The sequence below is a fragment of the Protopterus annectens genome, chromosome 10.part0 (genome assembly GCF_019279795.1).
Source record: "Protopterus annectens isolate FY-2018-M chromosome 10.part0, PAN1.0, whole genome shotgun sequence".
Lineage (NCBI taxonomy): Eukaryota > Metazoa > Chordata > Ceratodontiformes > Protopteridae > Protopterus > Protopterus annectens.
In genome coordinates, this window is record NC_056744.1 from 1,707,991,048 (window position 1) to 1,708,018,485 (window position 27,438).

Sequence of the window (27,438 nt, forward strand, 5' to 3'; positions counted from 1 at the left end):
ACTGCATTCAGTACACTTGTATGGTTTTGTTCTCTCACTTTTTTGATTTCTCTCAGTCTTTTGGGTTTCTAATATCATGATGGGAATGGACCCCATTCCTAAGTCAGAGTACGATTAAAGTTCATGAAATTAGTGTCATTTCACTCTGATGTTAGCCAAAGGTGCTCTTTGCAGTACCTGCAATGTGCCCAGCAATGACTCCTGCAATTCATACGATGTTACATGAATTGGTAACATATCTAAATATGATTGTAAATTCTTTTTTGTAAGACCAGTTGCTCCTACTTGGAAATGTCTGAGTATCTTTCTTCCACATGGCTCTCGTTTCTGCCTGTAGATCAAGGTATTTCATGACTTTCTGTCTCTCTGTATGCAAGACAATATAGTCACTAGGTGTGGCAATTTCAATGATCAATGGTTTTCTAGCATCTATCTTTTGGACTGTTGGTATTGGGTGATCCCATGTGATGTAAACTTCATCATTTTCTATGATTCTCTGTGGCTCATGTCTCCAATGTTTTTCAGCCACTTCGATACCATAATGTTTGCACAATCTCCAGTGTAACAATCTCGCCGCATTATTATGCCTTTCAGTATACAGTCCCCCTGCCATTAGAGCACCCCAACCAGCAATAAGTTGTGTAACTGTTTCCAGCTTGGTTCCACAAAACCTACATATGTCTGTTTCTCCCACATTTTCAATGGACTTAGTAAACCAGCGTGTATGCAGCCCACTATCTTGGGCTGCCAATGTTAACCTTTCATTTCTTGATGTAAATTCACCTCTCCCTAACCTTCACCTTATATGTTTTATTTTCTTTTTTAGCACATTCAGTTGCTGCCTGTTTTTTATCCACTTCTGGTTTTCCATTCCTACTTGACATTGATATGCCTCTGCTAAATTAAGCAGAGATGTTATCTTACATTTATTCTCTTCATGTTTCAAAATTTTCACCACATTTGGATCTTTTGAGGTGAATAGATATGTGGGGAGTCCCATAATTGCAGATCTATACATGTAATCAATTTCAAGGAGGCCCGTCCCTCCTTCAGAACGGGGGATAGATAATCTTGGTATACACTGATTTTTATAAATCATTTGGTGAGCATGAAGCATCCTTCTTGTTTTGATATCCAATCTATCCAACACTTTCTGGCCCCAGTCAATCACTCCAAAACTATATGTTAGGACAGGAAGGGCAAATTGATTTATAGCTTGGATCTTATTCCTAGGTGTCAATGCTGTTTTCAGGATTAATTTAAATCTTTTAAAGTACTCCTTACTAAGTCTTATTCGCATTTGTTCATGTTTTTTTGCTGATCCTTCATTAATTCCCAAGTATTTATACACCTCCTATTGCACAAGTTCTTTTAGATCACATTCTTGTCCCAAACTGATGTTTTCCTGGTGCTGCAATTTTCCTTTTATAAAGGTTGCTTTTGCACATTTATCAAGACCAAGTGACATTCTGATATCATCTGAAATGTTTTGATAACATGCAGTTGTGCTTTCAGTTCCTCATCTGATGAGCTATACAATTTTAAATCATCAACAAAGAGAAGATGAGAAGTCATTAGACTTTTTTGTTTTCTAGAAGCCAAATTGTAGCCATGGCCTAGGCTATTAAGTAAGCAGCTTAATGGGTTAATGGCAAGGCAGAATAACAAGGGTGACAGAGAGTCGCCCTGGAATATCTCCCTTTGAATTTTTATCCCTGGGATAATAATCTGTCCTTTATCACGGCTTAATTGCAAAGTGGTCTGCCACTGTTTCATGGTTACTGTAATGTAACCCATCAGTGCAGGGTGTATCTTATACATTTTTAAGCACTCTTTTATCCATGAATGTGGGATACTATCAAATGCTTTTTTGTAGTCAATCCATGCCATACTTAGGTTTTTCCCCTTCTTACAATTCTCCACTATAACTTTGTTTAACAACAAATGGTTCTTTGTTCCATATGACTTTCTTTTATTTCCCTTTTGCTCTACTGCCATAATTGAGTTTTCTTCTAAATGACCATAAACTCTGTCAGCGTCAATTCCCGTGTATAGTTTGTATGTTTTCAGAAGACAAGTTATTGGTCTATAATTTTTAGGGTAGCTTGCAGGTTCACTCTTAAGTAAGAGCATTGTTTTTCCTGTTGTTAACTAGTGTGGTGCATGTTCGGGGTGTGCATATAAATAGTTCTTACTCATGGCTAAATCCTCGTGCAAAGAAGTTAATAATTTAAGCCAAAAGTTAGGTACTGCATCTGGACCTGGGGTTTTCGAGTTAAAGGCTTTTCTCAACTTTATTTCAATCTCTCTAGTTGTTATTTCATCCCATTTCATATCCTGTACCTTTAAACTTCTTATTCTCTCTTTTACTTCTTCTATCCATTTAGTATCTTTGTTACGTTCCACAGGATCTTCATAGATACTGCTCCAAAATGTATCTACTTCCTCTTTTTTGGCGGTCTGTCTATTCCTTTTACCTTATTTCCCAGTTCTCTATAAAACTTTTTTGGGTCATCAATAATTTGTTTATTTTGTGTTTTTCCCTTATATTTATCTTCGTATCTTCTAAGTCTTTCCACCTGTTTTGTAATTTTTAGTTTGTTATCTCCAATAGTGCATAATAGATCCTGGTCTGTTCTAATACCGTGCATTGCTTTTATCACATCTATCTTTCTTAATATTTTCACTGATCTGTTCCCTCTTCTATAATCTTCTAACAATGATACTTATTGTCTTAGCTGCTTTATAGTTTTCTCTATTCAATATTTCCATGATGGTAATCACTGTTGCTCCCTCTTTTTTTTCCTGTGTGAATAGCCATATGATTTCTCATATGAAAACTCTGTGCAAACCACTTACTGCATTCAGTACACTTGTATGGTTTTGCTCCTGTGTGAAGAGCCATATGCTGCTTCATATTAGATCTTTGTGTAAAACACTTACTGCATTCAGTACACTTGTATGGTTTTGTTCCTGTGTGAATAGCCACATGCTGCTTCATATTAGATCTTTGTGTAAAACACTTACTGCACTCAGTACATTGATATGGTTTGCTATCAACATGAATGGTCTGATGGCGCGTTAGACAACATCTGGTTAAAAAATATTTATTGAATTCAGCACATTTATGTGGTTTGTTCTCTATATGATTGACATGGTGAGTTACTAACCTTTTTTGATATTTGAAACATTTACTACATTCAGTGCATTTATATGGCTTTGCACATGTATGAATGATCTGGTGTTGTATCACGTGACTTCTACGTAAAAAACACTTATAGCATTCAGTACACTTGTATGGTTTTGCTCTTGTGAGTAGCCTTATGGCGTGTCATGTTAGAATGCTGTGCAAAACTCCTACTACATTCAGTGCATTTATATGGCTTTGCACCTGTATGAGTCAGTCGGTGATATAGTAAACTTTGTTTATGTGTGAAACACTTACTACATTCAGTGCATTTATATGGCTTTGCACCTGTATGAATAAGCTGGTGTTGTATCAGGTGACTTCTACAGGAAAAACACTTACTGCATTCAGTACACTTGTATGGTTTTACTCCTGTGTGAATAGCCATATGGTGCATCAGCTTAGAATGCTGTTCAAAACTCTTACTACATTCAGTGCATTTATATGGCTTTGCACCTGTATGATTCACTTGGTGATATACTAAATTTTGTTTAACTGTGAAACACTTACTACATTCAGTGCATTTATATGGCTTTGCACCTGTATGAATACGCTGGTGTTGTATCAGGAAACATCTATATGAAAAACACTTACTGCATTCAGTACACTTGTATGGTTTTACTCCTGTGTGAATAGCCATATGGAGTGTCATATCATCACTCCGTGTGAAACACTTACTACATTCAGTACACTTGTATGGTTTTGCTCCTGTGTGAATAGCCATATGGCGTATCATATTACCCCTCTGTGTAAAACACTTACTGCATTCAGTACACTTGTATGGTTTTGCTCCTGTGTGAATAGCCACATGGCGCATCATACTAGAACTCTGTGTAAAACACTTACTACACTCAGTGCATTGATATGGCTTTGCACCTGTATGAATGACCTGGTGTTTTATCAGGTCACTTCTACATGAAAAACACTTACTACATTCAGTACACTTGTATGGTTTTGCTCTTGTGTGAATAGCCATATGATGCATCATACTAGAACGCCATCTAAAACACTTACTACACTCAGTGCATTGATATGGTTTTGCACCTGTATGAATGACCTGGTGTTGTATTAGGTCACTTCTACATGAAAAACACTTACTACATTCAGTACACTTGTATGGTTTTGCTCTTGTGTGTATAGCCATATGACGCATCATACTAGAACGCCATCTAAAGCACTTACTGCACTCAGTACACTGATATGGTTTGCTCCCCACATGATTGGCCTGATGGCTTGTTAGACAACCTCTGGTTGAAAAATACTTATTGCATTTAGGACATTTATATGGTTTGTCCTTTGTACAAGATGGCTGGTGTACTACTGGACCTTGTTGCAAAGCAAGACTTGCATTAAATTCACAGCTCTTGCTACAGTTAAGCTCCGAGTGAAATGGTGTTGCAGGTGTGAAATGAAGCCCCTCGGTAGCCTTCACAGGTTGAGCACACTGCTGCAGGTTGTCCATAGGGTGATGTAACAGGGGTGTCGCAAGTGGTTGCTGCTGATGGCAAATCATGCTGCTATCTGTGCTTCTGTCATCTAAAAACACATTACATATCAGTACTTTATCACACTGATGAAAAGATCTATCAGCTATTTCACTCACAATAGTACATGGACATTGTTAGAGACATTTTAAACATAACAGATTTTTTCTGTTTGCAAAATTATTTTGTTCTGCTATTACTAATGTAGGTACCAAACTAAGTAAAGATAATTCTGATTATCATTGATCAAAACTTGGTCTTCAGTGAACAGTTACAAGAGATGTAAGAACAGTACAGAGTTATCACAATAATCTTGTGCACCTGTTACCTGGAACAGTCTTAGGTAAGAAGATACACTGCACATCTTCAAAAACAGGGTGAGAGAGACCCTTCTTATGGAGTATGTTTGTACTGTTACCTGGAACAGTCTTAGGTAAGAAGATACACTGCACATCTTCAAAAACAGGGTGAGAGAGACCCTTCTTATGGAGTATGTTTGTACTGTTACCTGGAACAGTCTTAGGTAAGAAGATACACTGCACATCTTCAAAAACAGGGTGAGAGAGACCCTTCTTATGGAGTATGTTTGTACTGTTACCTGGAACAGTCTTAGGTAAGAAGATACACTGCACATCTTCAAAAACAGGGTGAGAGAGACCCTTCTTATGGAGTATGTTTGTACTGTTACCTGGAACAGTCTTAGGTAAGAAGATACACTGCACATCTTCAAAAACAGGGTGAGAGAGACCCTTCTTATGGAGTATGTTTGTACTGTTACCTGGAACAGTCTTAGGTAAGAAGATACACTGCACATCTTCAAAAACAGGGTGAGAGAGACCCTTCTTATGGAGTATGTTTGTACTGTTACCTGGAACAGTCTTAGGTAAGAAGATACACTGCACATCTTCAAAAACAGGGTGAGAGAGACCCTTCTTATGGAGTATGTTTGTACTGTTACCTGGAACAGTCTTAGGTAAGAAGATACACTGCACATCTTCAAAAACAGGGTGAGAGAGACCCTTCTTATGGAGTATGTTTGTACTGTTACCTGGAACAGTCTTAGGTAAGAAGATACACTGCACATCTTCAAAAACAGGGTGAGAGAGACCCTTCTTATGGAGTATGTTTGTACTGTTACCTGGAACAGTCTTAGGTAAGAAGATACACTGCACATCTTCAAAAACAGGGTGAGAGAGACCCTTCTTATGGAGTATGTTTGTACTGTTACCTGGAACAGTCTTAGGTAAGAAGATACACTGCACATCTTCAAAAACAGGGTGAGAGAGACCCTTCTTATGGAGTATGTTTGTACTGTTACCTGGAACAGTCTTAGGTAAGAAGATACACTGCACATCTTCAAAAACAGGGTGAGAGAGACCCTTCTTATGGAGTATGTTTGTACTGTTACCTGGAACAGTCTTAGGTAAGAAGATACACTGCACATCTTCAAAAACAGGGTGAGAGAGACCCTTCTTATGGAGTATGTTTGTACTGTTACCTGGAACAGTCTTAGGTAAGAAGATACACTGCACATCTTCAAAAACAGGGTGAGAGAGACCCTTCTTATGGAGTATGTTTGTACTGTTACCTGGAACAGTCTTAGGTAAGAAGATACACTGCACATCTTCAAAAACAGGGTGAGAGAGACCCTTCTTATGGAGTATGTTTGTACTGTTACCTGGAACAGTCTTAGGTAAGAAGATACACTGCACATCTTCAAAAACAGGGTGAGAGAGACCCTTCTTATGGAGTATGTTTGTACTGTTACCTGGAACAGTCTTAGGTAAGAAGATACACTGCACATCTTCAAAAACAGGGTGAGAGAGACCCTTCTTATGGAGTATGTTTGTACTGTTACCTGGAACAGTCTTAGGTAAGAAGATACACTGCACATCTTCAAAAACAGGGTGAGAGAGACCCTTCTTATGGAGTATGTTTGTACTGTTACCTGGAACAGTCTTAGGTAAGAAGATACACTGCACATCTTCAAAAACAGGGTGAGAGAGACCCTTCTTATGGAGTATGTTTGTACTGTTACCTGGAACAGTCTTAGGTAAGAAGATACACTGCACATCTTCAAAAACAGGGTGAGAGAGACCCTTCTTATGGAGTATGTTTGTACTGTTACCTGGAACAGTCTTAGGTAAGAAGATACACTGCACATCTTCAAAAACAGGGTGAGAGAGACCCTTCTTATGGAGTATGTTTGTACTGTTACCTGGAACAGTCTTAGGTAAGAAGATACACTGCACATCTTCAAAAACAGGGTGAGAGAGACCCTTCTTATGGAGTATGTTTGTACTGTTACCTGGAACAGTCTTAGGTAAGAAGATACACTGCACATCTTCAAAAACAGGGTGAGAGAGACCCTTCTTATGGAGTATGTTTGTACTGTTACCTGGAACAGTCTTAGGTAAGAAGATACACTGCACATCTTCAAAAACAGGGTGAGAGAGACCCTTCTTATGGAGTATGTTTGTACCACCCATAAAGAAAAGAGTTAAACATGCAAAGGACAAATGTTGTCAGGCATCTGGAACTAACATTTAACAGAAATGGCATGTCCAAAACCAAGTCGAAAGAGCCTTTCTTTAAGGAATGCAGCTGTGCCTGCTATAAACAAAGGGGTGAAAGTGCATTTCCACAATGCTGATGCCGTGTATAAAACTCATGCTACAGTCACTTTTACCTTCCCCAATATGCATTTTACTGTACTTGCTGCTTTGCCATCAAAAAATGTACTGCTAATTGTTTGCTATTTTTAACAAGCGTAAAATTCCTGAAAATGTACTGGCAACTGTAAAGGTCAAATCATTTAGCAGTGCACACAGTAAACATACTTCTGAATGAAGATGTTAATGCCACATTTTCTCCATTAATGATTCAAAATATAAATCTGCAGTTATCTTTATCTGCATTGAACAAATTTTTCATTTTCTAGCTGCATTGTATTTAGTGTAAAGCTGCTTTTTATTGTCATTTCCATCTGCACTGTAAACAGTTTGATTTTTCTAACTAGTGTGATATCTCTGAAAGTTTGGTATACTAAACTGCTGACCTTGTGGGGTTTAGTCATGGCTGAAAAGGATTTGGTGACCACCCTCACCAACACAGTTATCAAATGGAAATAAATACAATAATTAATCATCATCAACTTAAAAAAGAACATATCCAGAAACGTACTCTGTCAACCATTCTAAACAAAGAGGTTTGACAAGTTTTATTGTATATGTAGCCAAAATGTCTTCCTCTGTCACTTCTTACTTGTTAGATACATCCATGATTATTTACTTATACAAAACACCAATACAGGTGAGCACCACTTAACATCCTTCTGCACAACGTCCGGCCACATTTAAAACCGTACTGTACTAAGTGGATGTAAATGTGATCAGCTGTTATGCAGACGGACATTAAGTAAAGCACAATACAAAGTATAAGGGTGTTCGTTTAACGTCTGCACTGCTTACTGTTCTATGTGATAACACCTGTCCTGACCCATACCTGCACGTACCATTTTATACTTCCTTAGCTGTTTCTGAAATGGATACTTTTGGATCAGTTTGTTATATAACATCTGCACCTCTTACCATTCTATGTGATAACACCTGTCCTGATCTATACCTGCACGTACCATTTTATACTTTCTGAGCAGTGACTGAAATGGATACTTTTGGATCAGTTTGTTATATAACATCTGCACCTCTTACCATTCTATGTGATAACACCTATCCCAACCCATACCTGTATGTACCATTTTATACTTCCTGAGCTATGACTGAATCGGATACCTTTGGATCAGTTCGCTATATGTCTGCAATGCTTACCGTTCTGTGATGACACCTATCCCGACCCATACCTGTGCATACTATTTTATACTTTCTGAGCAGTGACTGAAATGGATACTTTTGGATCAGTTTGTTATATAACATCTGCACCTCTTACCGTTCTATGTGATAACACCTATCCCAACCCATACCTGTATGTACCATTTTATACTTTCTGAGCTATGACTGAATCGGATACCTTTGGATCAGTTCGCTATATGTCTGCAATGCTTACCGTTCTGTGATGACACCTATCCCGACCCATACCTGTGCATACCATTTTATACTTCCTGAGCTATGACTGAATTGGATACCTTTGGATCAGTTCGCTATATGTCTGCAATGCTTACCGTTCTGTGATGACACCTATCCCGACCCATACCTGTGCATACAATTTTATACTTTCTGAGCAGTGACTGAAATGGATACTTTTGGATCAGTTCGCTATGCTGTTTATCAAAACTTCAATAAGTAATAAACAAGTTAGCAAAATGTGCAATATCTGATGAAGGAGAATGGAAGTCCAAAACACATTATTGATTTTGATTTCAGTGTAACAATTATTAATGTATTTATTTGCTATTACCAGATAGCTGGGCCACTCTTTGACACTTTCCAGCTACAACCCAAGCTCAAAGAACAAGTGTAGACAGTCAAAAGAAAGAAAGAATGTAAACAACAAAACAAAACTATATACAGACAGAAAAGATGGCATGCAGCAGGTAAAACAGTAATGCAACAGAAGATACACTATACACAGGCAGAGTATTTTGAAGACAATAATAAGATAAAATGAAATAAATATATAACTATGTATAATTTATATATAGTTACATATTTATACAGTAAACATGCACATTTCAGTTCATATGCAGATATCAGAATGAAATGCACTAATATATATTGGTCTGTTCACACTGCTTGTGTAGGTGATTTTTAAACGTTTCTAAGGTTTGCTGCTTTCTTACTTGATTTGGAGGCGGGGTTTCATACTGTAGACATTGTACTGGAAAAATGCTTTTTCTCCAATAGCTGTTTTGAAATGATGACAGTCCAGCATAAGGTTATCACTTTGACCATTTCTGAGAGTGTGAGACTGCGTTCGTTGGCATATCACAATGGTGTGCTTATGTACTGCTCCATAACACAAATTTACATATTTTGCTTACAACTACATGCATCCTTTGATGTGCACATAGTAAAAAACTAAAAATAGGAAACCATTTTCTAGCTTTGGGAGAATCACATTTTTTGTTACATCTTTGTAGGCAGCAGGAGGAATGAAAGGTGAAATCCGCTAGCATATTTTAGTTGGGATATAACTTTGCCAGTTGCATTGCATGTATGGGTAGAAAATGCTAAGGAAGGATTGAAAGCAAGACCCAGGTAACTGTATTCAGTGACGCAAGGACCATTTATCCTTGGTGTTTTCAAAGGAGAAGGATGGTAGGTTTGCGGAGTTCTACCTTGTGGAATGTAACATGGATTCATTTTTGGGGGGCTGATTAGTAGTCTGGTGGAGGAAGACCATAGGCAGAGATCAGTAAAGCTATTTTGTAAGTCTCCTTGCATCTAGTAAGTCACATTCAGTTCTGCAATCAGGAATCTATTGTCTACATACATAATAGCATCAAGCGAGGGTAGGTGTAAGGTCATTAAAGACAAAGAATGGAAGGGGAAGTAAAACAGAGCCTTGGGGGACTCCAATAATGAGGTTCCTCTTTCATGAGAAAGAATTATTGGCATGGATTTGAAAGGTTCTATCCTTGAGGTTGCCTTGATGCCATTTGATTGTGTTGTTTCCAAAATGTAAACTTTAGTAATTTGCTGAGTAGTATACTATGGTTAACGGTCTTAATAGCTCAGGTCACATCTACAGACAAACCAGCAGTAATGAGGCCTTCATGGATCACATCTACAGACAAACCAGCAGTAATGAGGCCTTCATGGATATTACTATAAATTGTATCTATTATGACCAGTATGGCTTGTGTAGTGTTAAATGCATTACAAAAACAATGCTGGTGGGAATAAAACAGGCCATATTTATTTAAATGTTCATATATCTGTTAAAAAGTTTTATGATAAATTCAATGGAAAATGGTACTGAGAGTGTAATAATGGGGTGTCTGAAGGCAATTGGCACTATTCCAGAAGTGAGCAACAACTTAAAATGTGCATAAGGGGCATAACATGAGTTTCAGTTTGCATTTCTAAGGATAAGTTCAAAGGTGTACACTAGGGTAATGATCACTGGGCCTTAGGAAGCATATCCAACCTTACCAATTGTATCCCACAAAAGTATGTGCCTTAGAGGTTATTTTAAAGGGTATATGTAAGTTAGGACCCTTAGAGGTTATTTTAAGCAGCATACATAAATTAGGACCCTAGAGGCTACTTTAAGGGGTATATACAGTATAAGTTAGTACAAGGATTTACAGGCTGGCTCTGTCCATTAGAGACATAGGCACTAGACCCAGGGTGTCTTCCATTTGTCCATCCACTAGTTTAGGTTTCTTATGTGCAGGATTAGGGAAGAGGTCTGCTTCACATGGTTGGGAAGCCAGTTCCAGAGAAGGTGAATTCTCTGAAACACATACCTGTCTTTCCACTGTGTCTAATTTATATCACATGCAAAGTTTAAATGCCCTAGATCAAGTACTTTTGATGTTATTTGTTTTGTGGATATGCAACAGGTCCATTACAGTAGGTGCCAAGAATGCCTCATATCCCAAGCATAGCTTGCTTCTTGATGGTCTACAGTAAACAGAGTATACGGACAGGGCTTTGAGGTGATCTGCATAGGACATGTTTACATATTGTGTTCTTTTTGTGAGGAACCTGTATGGACATTCAAGTTAATGCATGTGCCTGGTCAGATACATACTGAAGGGGGCAGTGTACTCAATGATGGGCCTGATTAGGCCTGAATACAGTAGAAAGAGGACATACTTGTATGAAGATGCTATGCCCTTGCAGATACATACTGAAGGGGGTGCTGTACTCAATGATGGGCCTGATGAGGCTTGAATCCAGTAGAAAGAGGACATACTTGTGTGAAGACGCTATGCCCTTGCAGATACATACCAAAGGGGGCGCTGTACTCAATGATGGGCCTGATGAGGGCTGAATACAGTAGAAAGAGGACATACTTGTATGAAGATGCTATGCCCTTGCAGATACATACTGAAGGGGGCGCTGTACTCAATGATGGGCCTGATTAGGGCTGAATACAGTAGAAAGAGGACATACTTGAATGAAAATGCTAAGCCCTTGCTTATAAGGTGCACAACATAGAATGACTTCATTACTACCTTAGATTCATGTTGGTTGAAGGCCAGGTACGTACCCAAATTACACTGGTTCTACTATCAGGAGTAAGTTACTAAGGAGGTAATTTTTTTAAGGTGCCTGACTTCCCAAAGGGTACCATTATGCATTTCTTGGCATAGAGTTTTCAACTGTGGCTTCGGCATTAGGTGTGTGTGTGTGTGTGTGTGTGTGTGTGTGTGTGTGTGTGTGTGTGTGTGTGTGTGTGTGTGTGTGTGTGTGTTAGTCCTTCCTGTTGGATGTTAGTGACTTGGGAAGATTCTATGAATGCGCCTAGTTTGCAACTCTCTGCAAATCTGATCAACCAGGCTCCCATGCCACTGGCCTTGACTTTCATGATCTAGATGACAAAAAAGACTGAATCCAATACAAAGTCAGGAGGGACTCTGCTAATGACCAGCCTCCTTGTGGAGCTGACCTTCCCTTTATTGACCTTCCAGGTCCTTGTTGAGAGACAGCTGGCTAGCCAGCCTGCAACATAGGGGTTTATGACTATATCCAGGAGTTTGTTTACAATGCCTGAGTGGGGTGAGGTCAAAGAAGGAAGCAGGTTGTCCTCATCAGTTGCACTGATGATGTTTCTCTGAGAAGTCCTACATGTTGAATAGGCATGTTCTACCACTAAAAAAAAAACAAATTGGGTTGGATCCAGTGTTAGAAGATTTTTTTTATGTCTTCATTAATCATCTCCATGATAATTCTTTCCATGTCTTTGCATATGAGACTAATCAGACTTGTCAGTCTGTAGGTCTGCTGATGGGCCAACTGTTGAGCAGAGTGACAACAGACACACTTCTCCATTAGCATAATATAAAGCCTAACTGGAGGCAATGGTTAAATAGCGACTCTAGTGGTCTAAATAGGTCATATTTCATGGTATTTAAGAGACATCCTACGATATTATCAGGCTCCATCAATAAAGTATTTTTGGCCTTAGAAAGCACATCTAGGACCTGCACCTTAGTGAAAGTTGCGGGGTTTATGGCACCTCCTGGGGACCAAATAGGGGAAAGAAAGAGAGTAAAACTAGAACAGTATTTGTCTGCCAACAGATTTGCTATATATTCCAGACCCATGCAGATGCATCCATTTACTGTCAGTTTTGCACACTGCTGTTGCCAATTTTAAGAGGTGGTGTGAAGGGCTTGCCTTCCTCATGGGGGTGCAGTTCAAGGCTTATACCCTAAAAAAATCTTTTTGCTGTTATTTTTAAATTTTTTGAGTTGGGTTAAATTAAGTGTTTTTATATAAGCCATGTTAGATCAATTGATTGTGAGTGTATCTCTCTCTATCTATATATATACATATACACATATGGATATATAGATAGATAAAATATACACACACGTTTTCACAAATGTAAGCTTCACTGGGACACAGTTTATCACCAACACTGCCCATATTTAGGTGCATTTAACAGCATGTCTGCTTGGAGGCTGGATACATACGGCATTGTTATAATGCATAAAAAGTGATGACATGTAGCAGGTTGAATTGAAAGAGTCACACTAGGTTAAGCAGGAGTTATGTCAGCAAGGCAGAGGTCTGTTTGAATGACCCCTGTTTTTGGCAAAAGTAATCACATGCAGGCCTGCATTGGTGGCATAGGGGGTAAAGCTCTAACTAGAGCCCAAGCAATCTGAGTCTGACTAGCACCGAGGCAGGGAAGATGGGTGTGTCCATCTGGTGGAGGAAGTGGTTCCTGGTTATCTCACTGCACTGCTCTAATGACAGGGCCTCCACTGGAGTGTTGACATCCATCATCATGCAGTGAGATGCTTACAGGAAGATGTAGGGATGGCTACCCTCGCTGGTGATACTAGCCCCTCTTGAAACACTCATTGCAAGCATTCTTAATCCTGGAAGATGCTGACATTTGTGCAGTCACAGAAACCTGGTTCAAAGCTGTGGGGAGTACCCAGCCATATGAAGTTGCTCATCCTTTCATACATTCAGACCCTAAACTATGGGAAGCAAAGCCAAAGGAGGTGGAGTTTCAATATATATTAAAGATATACACACCTCCAGGCTTGTCAAACAGTATGACACACAGGACACTTTGGGCGCAGTTAACCGTTGACAAGGCTCCTATTCAAATCATAGCTAGCAACAGACCCAACTTTGACTCAAATGCCCACTCCACCTATCTGGACCTCTATGAATTTTTCAAGAATAGACCATTTACCCTGATCCTGGGTGACTAATTAACAAACCATAGAATAGACAAATTACTCATGCCAAAACACAAATGCCCAGAGATTCCTTGAATTCATCAGTGCAAATACCTTGGACCAGCTGGTCAACACCCTCACAAGAGGTGATAATATCTTTGACTTGGTATTAACCAGCATGAGTGACCACTGCAGCATCCCTGCAGTGTCATCCTCCCTGGTAAGATCTGACCACAAAGCAGTCATTTTCAAAGTCACCATCTCTGCTACCCCCCCCCCCCCCCAGCTAGGGTCAAACAAAAAACTTCTCTGAAGTTGATTACAACCTCCTGAGGGAAGGTATAAACAGCTTTACAGCCCCCTCCCCCTCCATAGAAACTGGCACAAATGTCCAAACCTACAACAAAGTTCTATACGAGCATTTGTATAGCTGCATGGAATCAGGAACAACTGACAGGACAAAATCCTCCTCCTCAAGGAAGAGTAAACCTGTCTGGTGGACATCTGCAATAAATAAACTTTAGAATAAAAGGAAAAAATTGTTGTCCAGGACCAAGAAGGGGCAGGTGCCTAATTGGAAGCAATCTCAACTTCAACATGTAATGAAGCAAACTTTTTCTGTGTATCCTTGTGCTATTATAATAGATGACATACTAGTAGGAGGCAAAGGTGAAGCTGAGTATAACAGAAACCTCAGAAAACATCTGGAAAGAGCATGTCAAGTGTATCTTAAACTCAATCTGGTTGACAGTAGCCACCCACCGACATTTTCAAATGGAATGGTCAACATTATTTGGTGTTAGTAGACTCTTACTCAATTGGTTCAAGATTGACCTACCTCGTAACCTAGCATCCAGTACTGTGATTACTAAGATGAAGCATCATTTTGCAGTACATGGTAGTCCATACAAATTTATTTCTGACAATGGCACACAGTTTACAAGTCAACAGTTCAAAAGATTTGCTGGAGAATGGGACTTTACTCATGTTACTAGTAGCCCAGAGTATCCACAGTCAAATGGTTTGGCAGAACGTGCAGTTCAAAGTGCAAAACAGCTACTAGAGAAGTCAAAATGAGATAATAAGTGATGTTTTCCTGAATCTCTTGAAACTCTGAAATGTTCCTTGTGATAAACATCTTGGTTCACCTGCCCAGAGACTTCTGTTGAGCCAAGAAAGAACCACATTACCAATCTGTAGTCAATTGTTGGTTCCATGTATCAAGAACATCAGGTCCATGAAAGCCAATATGTTGAAGAAGCGCCTAAGACAGAAGTCCTACTACAATAAGACCAGCAAACTGCTCAGTCCATTACAAGAAGGTGAGGTGGTAAGGACGCAAATAACCAGAGGTTATGATCGGAATGGAGTCATGAAGAATATTTATCCACAGCCAAGATCATACATTGTGGAATCCCAAGGAGCAGAGTTTAGGCAGACTCAGAAACATTTGATGCCCATGTCTGGCCCTGCACAACAGCACCTAGCCTGTGAGAAAGACTGTTTATCTCAGAGTGAGTTTTCCGGTATTCCAATTCCAGAGAATATTCCCGTTCATGTGACAAATCCAGAAGTTCCAGATATGAGCTGTTCACTGAAGAATGTCCCTTTTGCTAGAACTAGTCCAGACTGTTATGTTACGAGATCTGGTCGTACCTATAAACCTTGTAACACATACAAGGCAACTTGGACATGAACACTGTGTTTTGTTTCTAATGTCTAGAATACTGCATGTCTAACTCTAATGTTTTTTCAAAGGGCAATCTTTTAAGAGGGAGGATGTAGATCAATGTGTGTGTATGTACCTTTAAGAAGCTATCTGAGGGCTTACACAAGTGTAGAAATACTGAGCACGTGTGAGCCTGACTGCCATTTTGTAGTAAGCTGTTGAGATGTAAGCATGTATGTATGTAAGGTCTGTCTGTTTATATTTTATGATGCTGCCATCCATCCTGATGTTTTTCTATATATTAAAGCATCTAAACAAAATACCCTGCCTGCTTGTCATCTATGGTAGAGAAGGACAAGTGACATAGGGGAAGTCACCTCAACCAGGAGACCTGTAACAAGCGACTTATCCCAGAGATCGCTCTTGGAGCCTCTGTTGTTTGGGATATACTTTTTTGGGGTGCAGACCAAAACTAGTGGGCTATGGCTGACCAAGTCTGCAGATGACTGCAAGCTGGGTGCTGTCATCAATTCCCCTAGTGATGTGGGCATGCTCCAAGAGGGTCTCACCCAAACAAATGACTGGTGCCAGAAACATGACCTCAAATTTAATGCCAAAACATGCATCATCATCCCCTTTGGGGACAGTGACGGCCCCAAAAATTATTACATTGATAACAAGGACCTAAGCATGCAATCAGTCATGAGGGACTTGGGCACCCAGGTTGATAACAACCTTATTTTTGACCACCACCACATTGCCTCTGTTGTACAGAAGGCTTTCTACATGACCCACCTCATTAGGAAGGGTATCTCACCTAGGGACAAGGAGGTCATAACATCCATGGATTCTTCCCCTACAAGACCCATTATTGAGTGCAATACCCCTTTTGGCATGTACCTAATAAAGCACATGCAGCAGCTGGAGAAACCACAGAGGTTCCTCACCAGGAGAATCCTGCGCTTCAAACATCTACCCAACACAGATAGGCTAAAAGCTCTGTTTCTCTATTCAGTTTCATACAGACTCCTCAAAGCTGATCTCTGTCTGGCATACAAAGCAATCTCAAAGCCCGCCTTGATGGGACTGCTGTATATCTGCAAGTCAAGCTTCACTCCATTAATCTGCATGGGTAACAGCAACCTGGCCTGTGACATTAATAGGACTTTTTTGAGGGACAGATCTGTGTCCCAGAGACTTCCCCTTTTGAGGAATAGACTCCCTCTCCTCATTAAGCAGAGTACCTCATTTTCCCTTTTTAAGTACAACCAGGACAACTGGATGAGGAACAGAAAATCACCCCTGGAATTCCACCAATCTCCCTGCCAGACATTGGCATTGGGTGCTGATTTGTCAGATCATTGACTAAATTCATTCATTGACTAGGCTAGTAAGGGGCTCAGGGCCAATATCCTAGTAACTTCCTATGATCTTATGGAGTAACATGCATGCATGCATGGACAGAGGGGGCACAGGCAGCTCTTGCAGTGAGGCAAGTACTTGCATCACCAGTTGGGATGGTATTATGCTATACAACATGAAAGTCTGCCTTTTTTTAATTTCTCCAAGGTTTTTTGGGTTTCTAATACCATGACGGGAATGGACCCCATTCCTAGGTCAAAGCACGATTAAAGTTCATGAAATTAGCAGCACCCGCAATGTGCCCAGTAATGACTCCTTCTGCAATTCGTACGGTGTTACATGAATTGGTAAGATATCTAAATACAATTGTAAATTCTTTTTTATAAGACCAGTTTCTCCTACTACTATTGGAACTGTCTGGGTATCTTTCTTCCACATGGCTCTCGTTTCTGCCTTCAGATCAAGGTATTTTATGACTTTGTGTCTGTCTGTACGCAAGACACTGTAGTCACTAGGTGTGGCGATTTCAATTATCAATGCTACTTTTGTCTTCTTTTCTTGGACCACTATATCTGGTTTTCTAACATCTATCTTTTGGGCTGTTGGTATTCGGTGATCTCATGCGATGTAAACTTCATCATTTTCTATGATTCTCTGTGGCTCATGTTTCCAGTGTTTTTCAGCCACTTTGCTACCATAATGTTTGCACAATCTCCAGTGTAACAATCTCGCCACATTATTATGCCTTTCAGTATACAGTCCCTCTGCCATTACAGTCGCAACCAGCAGTAAGGTGTGTGACTGTTTCCAATTCGGTTCCACAGAACCTACATATATCTGTTTCTCCCACATGTTCAATGGACTTAGTAAACCAGTATGTACATAGCCCACTATCTTGGGCTGACAATATTAATCTTTCATTTCTTAGGTTCATAGGTTCATAGTTTAGTATTAGGCTAACTGCCCCTGTGAGCCATTTTAAGCCTAGCCAGTTATCCCTTGTGAGACTCAAACCCTGCACCTTGTGTCTGTAAGGCAAACACCTTAGCCATTAATTCATCTCTCCTTAACCATTCCTGCATTCATTCTTGATCAACACGAGGCTCTTCCAGAAGTTTTCGATACCTGCAACTATATTTATGTTTCTTCCACATTTCTTGCCTTCTCATCTGGTCCTTCACCTTATATTCTTTCTTTTGTTTTTTTAGTACATTCAGTTGCTGCCTGGTTTTTATCCACTTCTGGTTTGATTTCCATTCCTGCTTGATGTCCATATGCTTCTGCTAAATTAAGCAGCGATGTAATCTTAGATTTATTCTCCTCATGTTTCAAAACTTTCACATCTGAATCTTGTGAGGCCAGTAGATATGTGTGGAGTCCCACGATTGCAGATCTATACATGTAATCAATTTCAAGGAGGCCCATCCCTCCTTCAGAACGGGGAATATATAATCTTGGTATACACTGATTTTTATAAATCATTTGGTGATCATGAAACATCCTTCTTGCTTTAATATCCAATCTATCCAACACTTTTTGGGGCCAGTCAATCACTCCAAAACTATAAGTTAGGAAGGGGAGAGCAAATTGATTTATAGCTTGGATCTTATTCCTAGGTGTCAATGCTATTTTCAGGATTCATTTAAGTCTTCTAAAGTACTCCTTACTAAGCTTTATTTGCATTTGTTCATGTTTTATTGCTGATCCTTCACCAATTCCCAAGTATTTATACACCCCCTCTTGCTCAAGTTCTTTTATATCACATTCTTGTCCCAAACTGACGTTTTCCTGGTGCTGCAATTTTCCCTTTTTAAAGGTTGCTTTTGCACATTTATCAAGACCAAATGACATTCTATAGTCATCTGAAAAAGTTCTGACAACCTGCAGCTGTGCTTTCAGTTCCTCATCTGATGAGCTACACAATTTTAAATCATCAACAAAGAGAAGCTGAGAAGTCATTAGACTATGTTGTTTTCTAGAAGCCAAATTATAGCCATGACGTAAGCTATTAAGTAAACAGCTTAATGGATTAATGGCAAGGCAAAATAGCAACAGTGACAGGGAGTCACCCTGGAATATCCCCCTTTGGATTTTTATCCCTGGGATAATAATCTCTACTTTATCATGGCTTAATTGCAAAGTGGCCTGCTACTGTTGTTTTATCCATGAATGCGGGATGCTATCAAATGCTTTTTTATAGTCAATCCATGCCATACTTAGATTCTTCCCTTTCTTACAGTTCTCCACTATAACTTTAACAAAAAATGATCCTTTGCTCCATATGACTTTATTTTATTGCCAGTTGGGAGGGTGGCCTAATGGTTAAGGTGTTTGCCTTATAAACACAAGGTACAGGGTTTGAGTCTCACAAGGGATAATTGGCTAGGCTTAAAATGGCTTGCAAGGGCAGTTACCTAGTACTAATATATGAAACTATGAACCCTTTTGTTCAACTGCCATAATTCAGTTTTCTTCTAAATGACTATAAACTCTGCCAGTGTCAATATCCATATATAGTTTATATGCCGTCGGAAGACAAGTTATTGGTCTATAATTTTTAGGGTAGCTTGCAGGTTCACTCTTAGGTAAGAGCACTGTTTTTTCTGTTGTTAACCAGTGCAGTATCTGTTTGGGATGTGCATATAAACAGTTCTTACTCATGGCTAGATCCTCGTGTAAAGAAGTTAATGCTTTAAGCCAAAAGTTAGGTACTGCATCTAGGCCTGGGGTTTTCCAATTAGAGGCTTTTCTCAACTTTGTTTCAATCTCTCTGGCTGTTATTTCATTCCATTTCATATCCTATACATGTAACTTCTTATTCTTTCTTTTACTTCTTCTATCCATTTAGCGTCTTTGTTATGTTCCACAGGATCTTCATAGATACTTCTCCAAAATGTATCTACTTCCTCTTTTTTCGGTGGTCTAACAATTCATTTTGCTTTATTTCCCAGTTCTCTATAAAACTTTTTTTGGGTCTTCAGTAAATTGCTTATTTTGTGCTTTTCCTTTATATTTATCTTCGTATCTTCTGAGTCTTTCCGCCTGTTTTGAAATTTTTAGTTTATCTCCAGTAGTGCATAATAGATCCTGGTCTGCACTAATACTGTGCATTGCTTTTATCACATCTATCTTTCTTAATGTTTTTGTTGATCTGTTCCCTCTTCTATATTCTTCTAACAATGATACTTCTTGTCTTAGCTGCTTTATAGTTTTCTCTATTCGAAATCTCCATGATGGTATTCGCTTTCGCCCCCTCTTTTCCCTCGCTACCCTATGTTCCAGTGGTAGAATGTTATCAGTTATTAATTTAGCAGCACAGTAATATATTCTGTTTACTTCTGTTATATTGCATGGATCTCTAAGGACAGTCCTAATTACTGTGTTAATTTGTTTTATCAAGCTTCTGACTTTTGGGGTTTTATTAACCTTCTGCAGTCTATTTCTCTCAATGATCTTGATGTATCTGTCACTGTCTATTAAATCAAGCAACTCTTCTCTTACCTCCTTTTCTTCCATACTGAAGGCACATCCCTTGTTTTCCATTTCCTGCTGGCATTCTTTAGAAAGTTCTATAACATCTTCTTGTGTCACATTCACTTCAATTTCATCCTGTGTCATCTGTTGTTTTGTCATATGGAAATTCACTGGCCTATCACTCCTCAACATTGACTGCATCAGAGTTTCCACAGTTTCCTGTTCCTTTCCTTCCTGTCTAGCGTCAAGTGAACTTTTATACTGATTTCCTGTGGAAGGCTCCAAAATATCTTGATATGTCACCTGATCTGCTGCTTCCTGTTCCACTGGTTTCTCCTTAATTCGGATATCCATTGCTCTATCCAGTTGTGGTGCTTTCTGCATTTGATTTTCTACACTGAATCCTTCTCTTTGCAGCTGTTCAGTTACCTCAATTTCTATTTCTTTGACTTCTCCATTATTAATCTCTTTTTCTACTTTTCCTCTTAGTCTTCTTATTTTTTGTATCGTAAAGTTTTCCATATCTGGATTCCTTTGCCTATATTTTTCTTCAAATATCTTTGGTGCTGCCCTTTTTGTATTAGTAAGTTTTGCTTTCTCCTTTGCATAAATATTACACCATATTAAATCTCTTCCTTTCCCCGTCCATATTTCTTCTTCACATCTCCTGGTCTTCTTGCTTTTCCTTATTCTGGGGACTCACTCCATCATGCTGTGATGTGGTCAGTTTTAGACCTTCTACATTAAATCCTTCACTTTGCAGGCACTCCATAACTTCAACTTCTATTTCTTTAACTTCTACTTTACTAATCATCTTTTCTACATTAAATCTTTGTGCTTTTTGTTTATTTATTGTGAAATTTTCCATATCCGGATGCCTTTGCCTGTATTTTTCTTTGAATATCTTTGAAACTGCCTTTTGTCTATTAGTTAACTTGGCTTTCTCCTTTGCATAAATATTGCACCATATCAAATCTCTCTTTCTTTCCCATGTCCATATTTCTTTTCATAATTTTCAAATATCTCTTTGTTTTGTTGTTTATATTTTCTCACTTCCTCAGAGGCTTCTTTTTCCAAAGAGATCAACGTTTCCTGATCTATATACTGTTTTTCAAAAATCTGTTGTATTAATGAAAGCAAATTTTTATTTGAAACTTGTGACAGTTTTTCCTCCGCAAGTATTTTTCTTTCTTCTAATTTCTCTCTTAATCATTTTCTATAGCTTGTGCCTGGAAATTCTGGGCTTTTTACATAATAGTAACAATACATAATTTCTTTCTTATACTCAATAGTCCACTCTGTTGTCTTTATGGCTCTTCTTAGGCCAATCAATTTTTGTCGTTTTTGTGGACTACTACTTCCTTCTACAACAGGGGGGCCATCCTCCCCCTGGGCCTGGCCTGGCCCCATTGTAGGACTGTTTCCGTATTTTGAGGATTCTACACTGTCATTTTTTCCAGTCCTGGCACCAGTGCTCCTGCCAGGATTGGGCACTTTTTTATCCTGAGTCTTGTGCACCCAGTTATCTTTTTTTATTTTTGATTTACTTCTGGCCATGATATACACTATATAAATACATTCTATATATCAGTGTCACCTTGGTGAGATTTTGTGAAAAACAAGGTCTACCTTGCAAAAGTACTCACCAAGACTTGAAGATGAATTCAAGTTCAGCACTACTATGCACCCTTGCTTCCTGACTTTTCATCTCTCCATCAGGACCCCCTAGTCTTTCTTTGTGAGGATGCCAATGAGAACTCAAACCACCATCATGGCTGTCTGGAGCAATGCATGATTAAAAGGGAAGCATAATGGTGAGGGGTAAAATGATATAAAAGGGTGTAATATGCAGTGAAGTTTAAGGTGGGAGGAATGTGGACACTAGTAACAGTTCTGTTTAGTGTCTGGTACAAAATCTGGTCAAATTATATAAGCAGCCTTTCCCATACATGACTTCTGGTACAGTATGAGACTTACAACTGCTATGTTGTATGAAGCTATACATTTTTATTACATGTAAGTTTAGCAATCTAGACTGAAATGGAAGACATGCCTATCAGCAGTAAAGGGAACAGTATACCAGTTAAATGTAATGAGGTGAAATGGGAAAGGTTTGATTTGAAGGGGATTACAGGCACCCAAGAGCTCAGGCAATGCTGCCACTCACATATAAATGAATATTTTGAGAAAGTTATTGGGAAAAATTTAATATGCTGAAGTCTAGAACTTTAAGATGTTAATCATCTGTTACAGCAGAGAGTATAAAGGCAAAAACATCAAGTGTCGGTGGGCAAGAGTGGAGGACAATTAGCTCATCAGGATAACTAAGACAACATAGTGACTGTTCTCCCCATAAGTATGGGTTCTATTGCCATGAGATTTATTTATTTGGAGTGGCTTCTATGTCTCTGATGGGCACAGGCAGGCAGTAAATCACCACCTATATAAAACAAATTTGTGGGTCACATTTGGGTTGCACTGCTAGGCTTATAAGAGCCCTAGTATATAGCTCTGAACCTATGGCAAAAAATGAAGTGGGGCCACATCACTGTGCTTAAGTGGGGAACAACAAGTAGACATACACGTCTGCATCAAACATCTAAGAAGAAGCATTATAACTCCATGATCACCCAGTTCTACAAGGATAGTTTTCCACAGACAGAAATCTTAAATCTAAACCAACAGCACTGAAGGTGGCACTTACCAATGTGGAACATACCCCTGCAGCAAAATAATCTACAACTTTTACTAAACTTATTAAAAACCATGTCTGAAAGTTAATATTATCACTCCACAGCACACCGTTAGTGCAATATAAATATGACCAACTGAAACTGACTATTCCTATTGCTAAAACAACAAAGTTTGGCAATATACCTGTATCTTCTAAATAGTACTGCCTCTGCACTCTTGTCTTTTACCCACACTGTAGCCACAGCCAGAGACAACAACTGACTGGTATCCTTTCTTTTCCTCGATCTCTCCAAGGCCTGTGATACTGTTTCACACCCTTTACTTCTTTCTAAACTATCCAATCTCAACCTCTTTGGACCCTCTCTTGGCTGGGTCGCACATTACCTCTCCAATAGGCCGCAATCAGTCAGATGGCTCACATCCTGCTCCTGTTTCCTACCCGTCAAATCTAGTGTCCCCAGGGCTCGATCCTTGGACCTCTACTTTTCAATATCTTCAGCAATGACCTCCATAATGCAAACAGTCATTCCTTATTCAATATGCAGATGATCCAACACTCGTTACCATTTCAAACACTATCTCATCTGCACACACATACCAAAGATTCTTTCCTGTCCATTGGAAAATAGCTCTCTGACAACCAGCTTATTTTAAATAAAAACAAAAAACTAAACTTTTGCTATTCCTACCTCGTCCTCTATCTCACCATAAAATCTACCTTTGTTATTACATCCCTTGACATGACCACCATTAAAGCAGAGCCCCACACTAAACGTTTAGGTACCATTAAAGCAGAGCCCCACACTAAACGTTTAGGTACCATTAAAGCAGAGCCCCACACTAAACGTTTAGGTACCATTAAAGCAGAGCCCCACACTAAACGTTTAGGTACCATTAAAGCAGAGCCCCACACTAAACGTTTAGGTACCATTATTGATGATGAACTAAAATGTAACCTGCACTTCCAACAAAGTATTAAAAAACACCAAAAACTCGGTCATTATATGGAAATAAGAAATTCCTTACCTCTGACACTAAACTCTCCCTGGCTCAAGCACTCCTCCTCGCCTCCCTTCTCTATGCAGCTCCAATCTTTACTACATTCAATCTACACTTTTATCCAAGTTAGAACAAACATACCACAAAACAGCTCAATTTGCCACTAACTTACCACATAACTTACAACACTGCCTTGCTCTCAACACACTCCAATGGCTAGAATTTCTCCAAGTCCATTTGACCCAATTTCAAATCCTACTCTCCATTCTATACAAACCTACATCCTGCCCTCCCTCTCCTCCATCATCTCCTACTACACTCCCAATTGTTCTGTCCATACATCCAAACAACTCCTTGTTATCCATAAACCTAACAAAAACATTGGAAAACTACTTTACAAACACTCTATAGCCCAAGCCTGGAATAAACTCCCCTCATAAATAAGATCCATATCCACACCTTACACTTCAAAAATGAGCTAAAACAAGTGCTACTTGACACAAGGTCCTGCCACTGTCACAACCCTACCTAATTCTTCTACCCCGTATGAACAGGACATACGTCATGTTTTTAAAGCCGTGCGAACAGGACATACGTCATGTTTTTAAAGCCGTGTGAACAGCATATACATAATTTTTTAACTAGAAAACATTGAAAGGAGTTTTACAGCTTAACTGATTCTCAATACAGAGCTGTTTTAATAGAAAATGTCTGCATCAGACCCTTTGAATAAGGGTGCACCATTGTTGTTATGGATACCATGGTGTACTGTGTAAGTATGTATGATATGTCTACTGAATTAATGTATTACACTTGTTCAAAGACAGCTATTGATAAATAGAGGGCATGCGGTTCCCATGACATATGGGCTTAGAAAAATTCATAAGCGGCTGGTAAACCCTCCAATGTGACCGATCACCTCTGGATGTGGTTGGGCCACTGAGCCCCTGTCTATTTATGTAGGGAAGCATCAACATCCTGTTCTGAATAAGGTTGATATAGTCCTAAGAGACAAAAAAAAATTTCTATCGTCTTTGTATGAATGATCAGTTAAAAGCACAACTGATGGTTTTCTGTTTGTAACATTAGAAGTGGTTTCCTTGTTTACTGTGATACCCAATGATGTTGGGACTGAATTTGTGAGACTTTTTTTGTCAAAGTACTCTGATCACACTGCTGACCATATTTATTTGATTTGCACTCTGCTCGATATTATTTTAAGCAACAATGCATTTGTTTTAATGACAGTTTTATATCCAAAAGGTGGGTGAGGCTATGGGCACTACATACACCAATAGCTATGCAAATGTGCTTGCCTGCTGGGAGCATCTGGATGTATATGAGAGAAGTAATATGTTTCCTACTATGCTCACTTTGTTGATGATGTTTTTCTTATCTGTTGCTTTACTACATGATTTTAGTGATTATCTACAGTAGACCATGAGATTTTTCCACTTTACTATGAACTTTTAAGCAGAGTATAGAGTTCCTAAATGTGCTTGTGATAAGAACTCAGGCTTAGAAACACAGATGTACAGAAAACCATGTAAGAAACCTAGCACACTTCATAAGCAGAGCATGCATCCCTGTCGTATTTCTAAGAATGCTGTTAAGGGGCAATTTTTTAGGCATGCTAGACTTAATGCCAATGAAAAAAGTGGCCTTATGAATGAGTTAACTACTAGGGGGTATAGTATGAATGAGAGAAAAGCAGTTCATGATGACGTATCCTCAACATGATATAGAGCAAGATCATATTTCTCAATGCTTCTGACCTTGAGAAATGTGTAAATGTAAATACCTTTAGACTGAACATTATCTATTTGAATGACATTTGTCCAGTATGTGATATTATAGGTAAACACTGACATGTGTTAATGTGTGATGAGAGGTATAAGGATATTTTAGGTGATACTCCTAAATTTTGCTACAAACCATTAAATATGGTTGAAAAAAGATCTGATAAGTTGGCTATGTATCCATGTAGGGCTTGTAGTATGTGTAAATACATCAATACTAGTGATATGTTTATACACCCAGACACTAACAAGGTTTCCAATCTGAAGTAATATGCTACTTGTAAAAGTTGATATCTGGTATATTTATCAATCTGCACTGTATGTCAGAGTTTTTATGTTGGAAAAATGAACAGAACATTGAGGGATCATATATGTGAGCAAGTAAACATGTAAATAAGCATGTTACCAAAAATGCTCTGTTTAAGCATATTTCTGTTGCAGATAATAATCATGCTTTTAAATTTTGTGTTTTAGAACATTTTATGATGTCTATTATGGGCGGGGATGTTAGAACTTTGAATGTACTGAAACAAAGTGGATTTTAGAGTTACAAAGTGATAGGGGAAAAGGTCTTAATGAGCGTGTCTCTTTAAGACCACTATTAAGATCATGGGATTTAAAGCCATAAATTTGAACTGGGCTACTTAATAGTTGTTTAGACTTAGTGTTTGTGATATGAAGAAGCAACTAGACAGGTCATGAAAGCTCTAATCCTATATTGTACTTAGCTCATTTTTTTAAAGTATTTTATGTGTTTTAACAGGTCTATATTATATTAGCGAACGCATTGAATTGTGAACGCTATATAATTGACCCACAATCCCCGAAAACCCAAAATGTCGATCATACGGATCAGTGATCCATAACAAAACAAAATCCAAACACAAAATAAAGTGGGGGGGGCTTCACCTCCCACACCACCGATGTGGGGGGGGCTGTGCCCCCCACACACCCCTACTTAAATATACAAACTCAGAGATTGCACCACAGTGGAGAAAATGGCAAAGTTCCAAAAATGACCCAGTGATTTTTTTTTTTCCCTAGGAAAAAAATCGCTGTTTCGTACTTTCAGAATTTTGCCATTTCGCGTAATGACGTTCGCAATTTAATGCATTTGCTAAAATAATAGGAACCCGTTTTAACACCTGTGTCGAATGGTAACATCTTTTGTTTCAATACATTAAGTTTTTGTCATATATTGATAAAGAGTTAATACTAAAAAACTGTATGGTGAAAGGCCCCTTTGAAATACAAACAATATTCAATAAGAATTGATAATGGCTATTCTTCTAAAACAATAGACCTTAGAAAACCTTGCTGGCATCTGGCGAAATCTCTTATAGAGAATGGCTTTAAATCTCAGATCTGTTTCATGGAATAAGAATCTTTAATAACCTGGAGGAATGTTCTATATTTGAACAACCTTCATGTTTCATAGAGTT

The 27,438-nt window shown here is 38.8% G+C and overlaps 1 protein-coding gene across 1 annotated transcript in view; it reads right to left on the reverse strand.

The window, feature by feature from the left end:
• Window positions 1–2,755: 2,755 nt before the first annotated feature.
• LOC122814457 overlaps window positions 2,756–27,438 on the reverse strand; it is a 1,903,843-nt gene continuing 1,879,160 nt past the window's right edge. Inside the window, 2 exon segments of the mRNA XM_044087037.1 lie at window positions 2,756–3,323; window positions 3,325–4,723. Of these exon segments, the coding sequence (XP_043942972.1) occupies window positions 2,756–3,323; window positions 3,325–4,723 (1,967 nt within the window).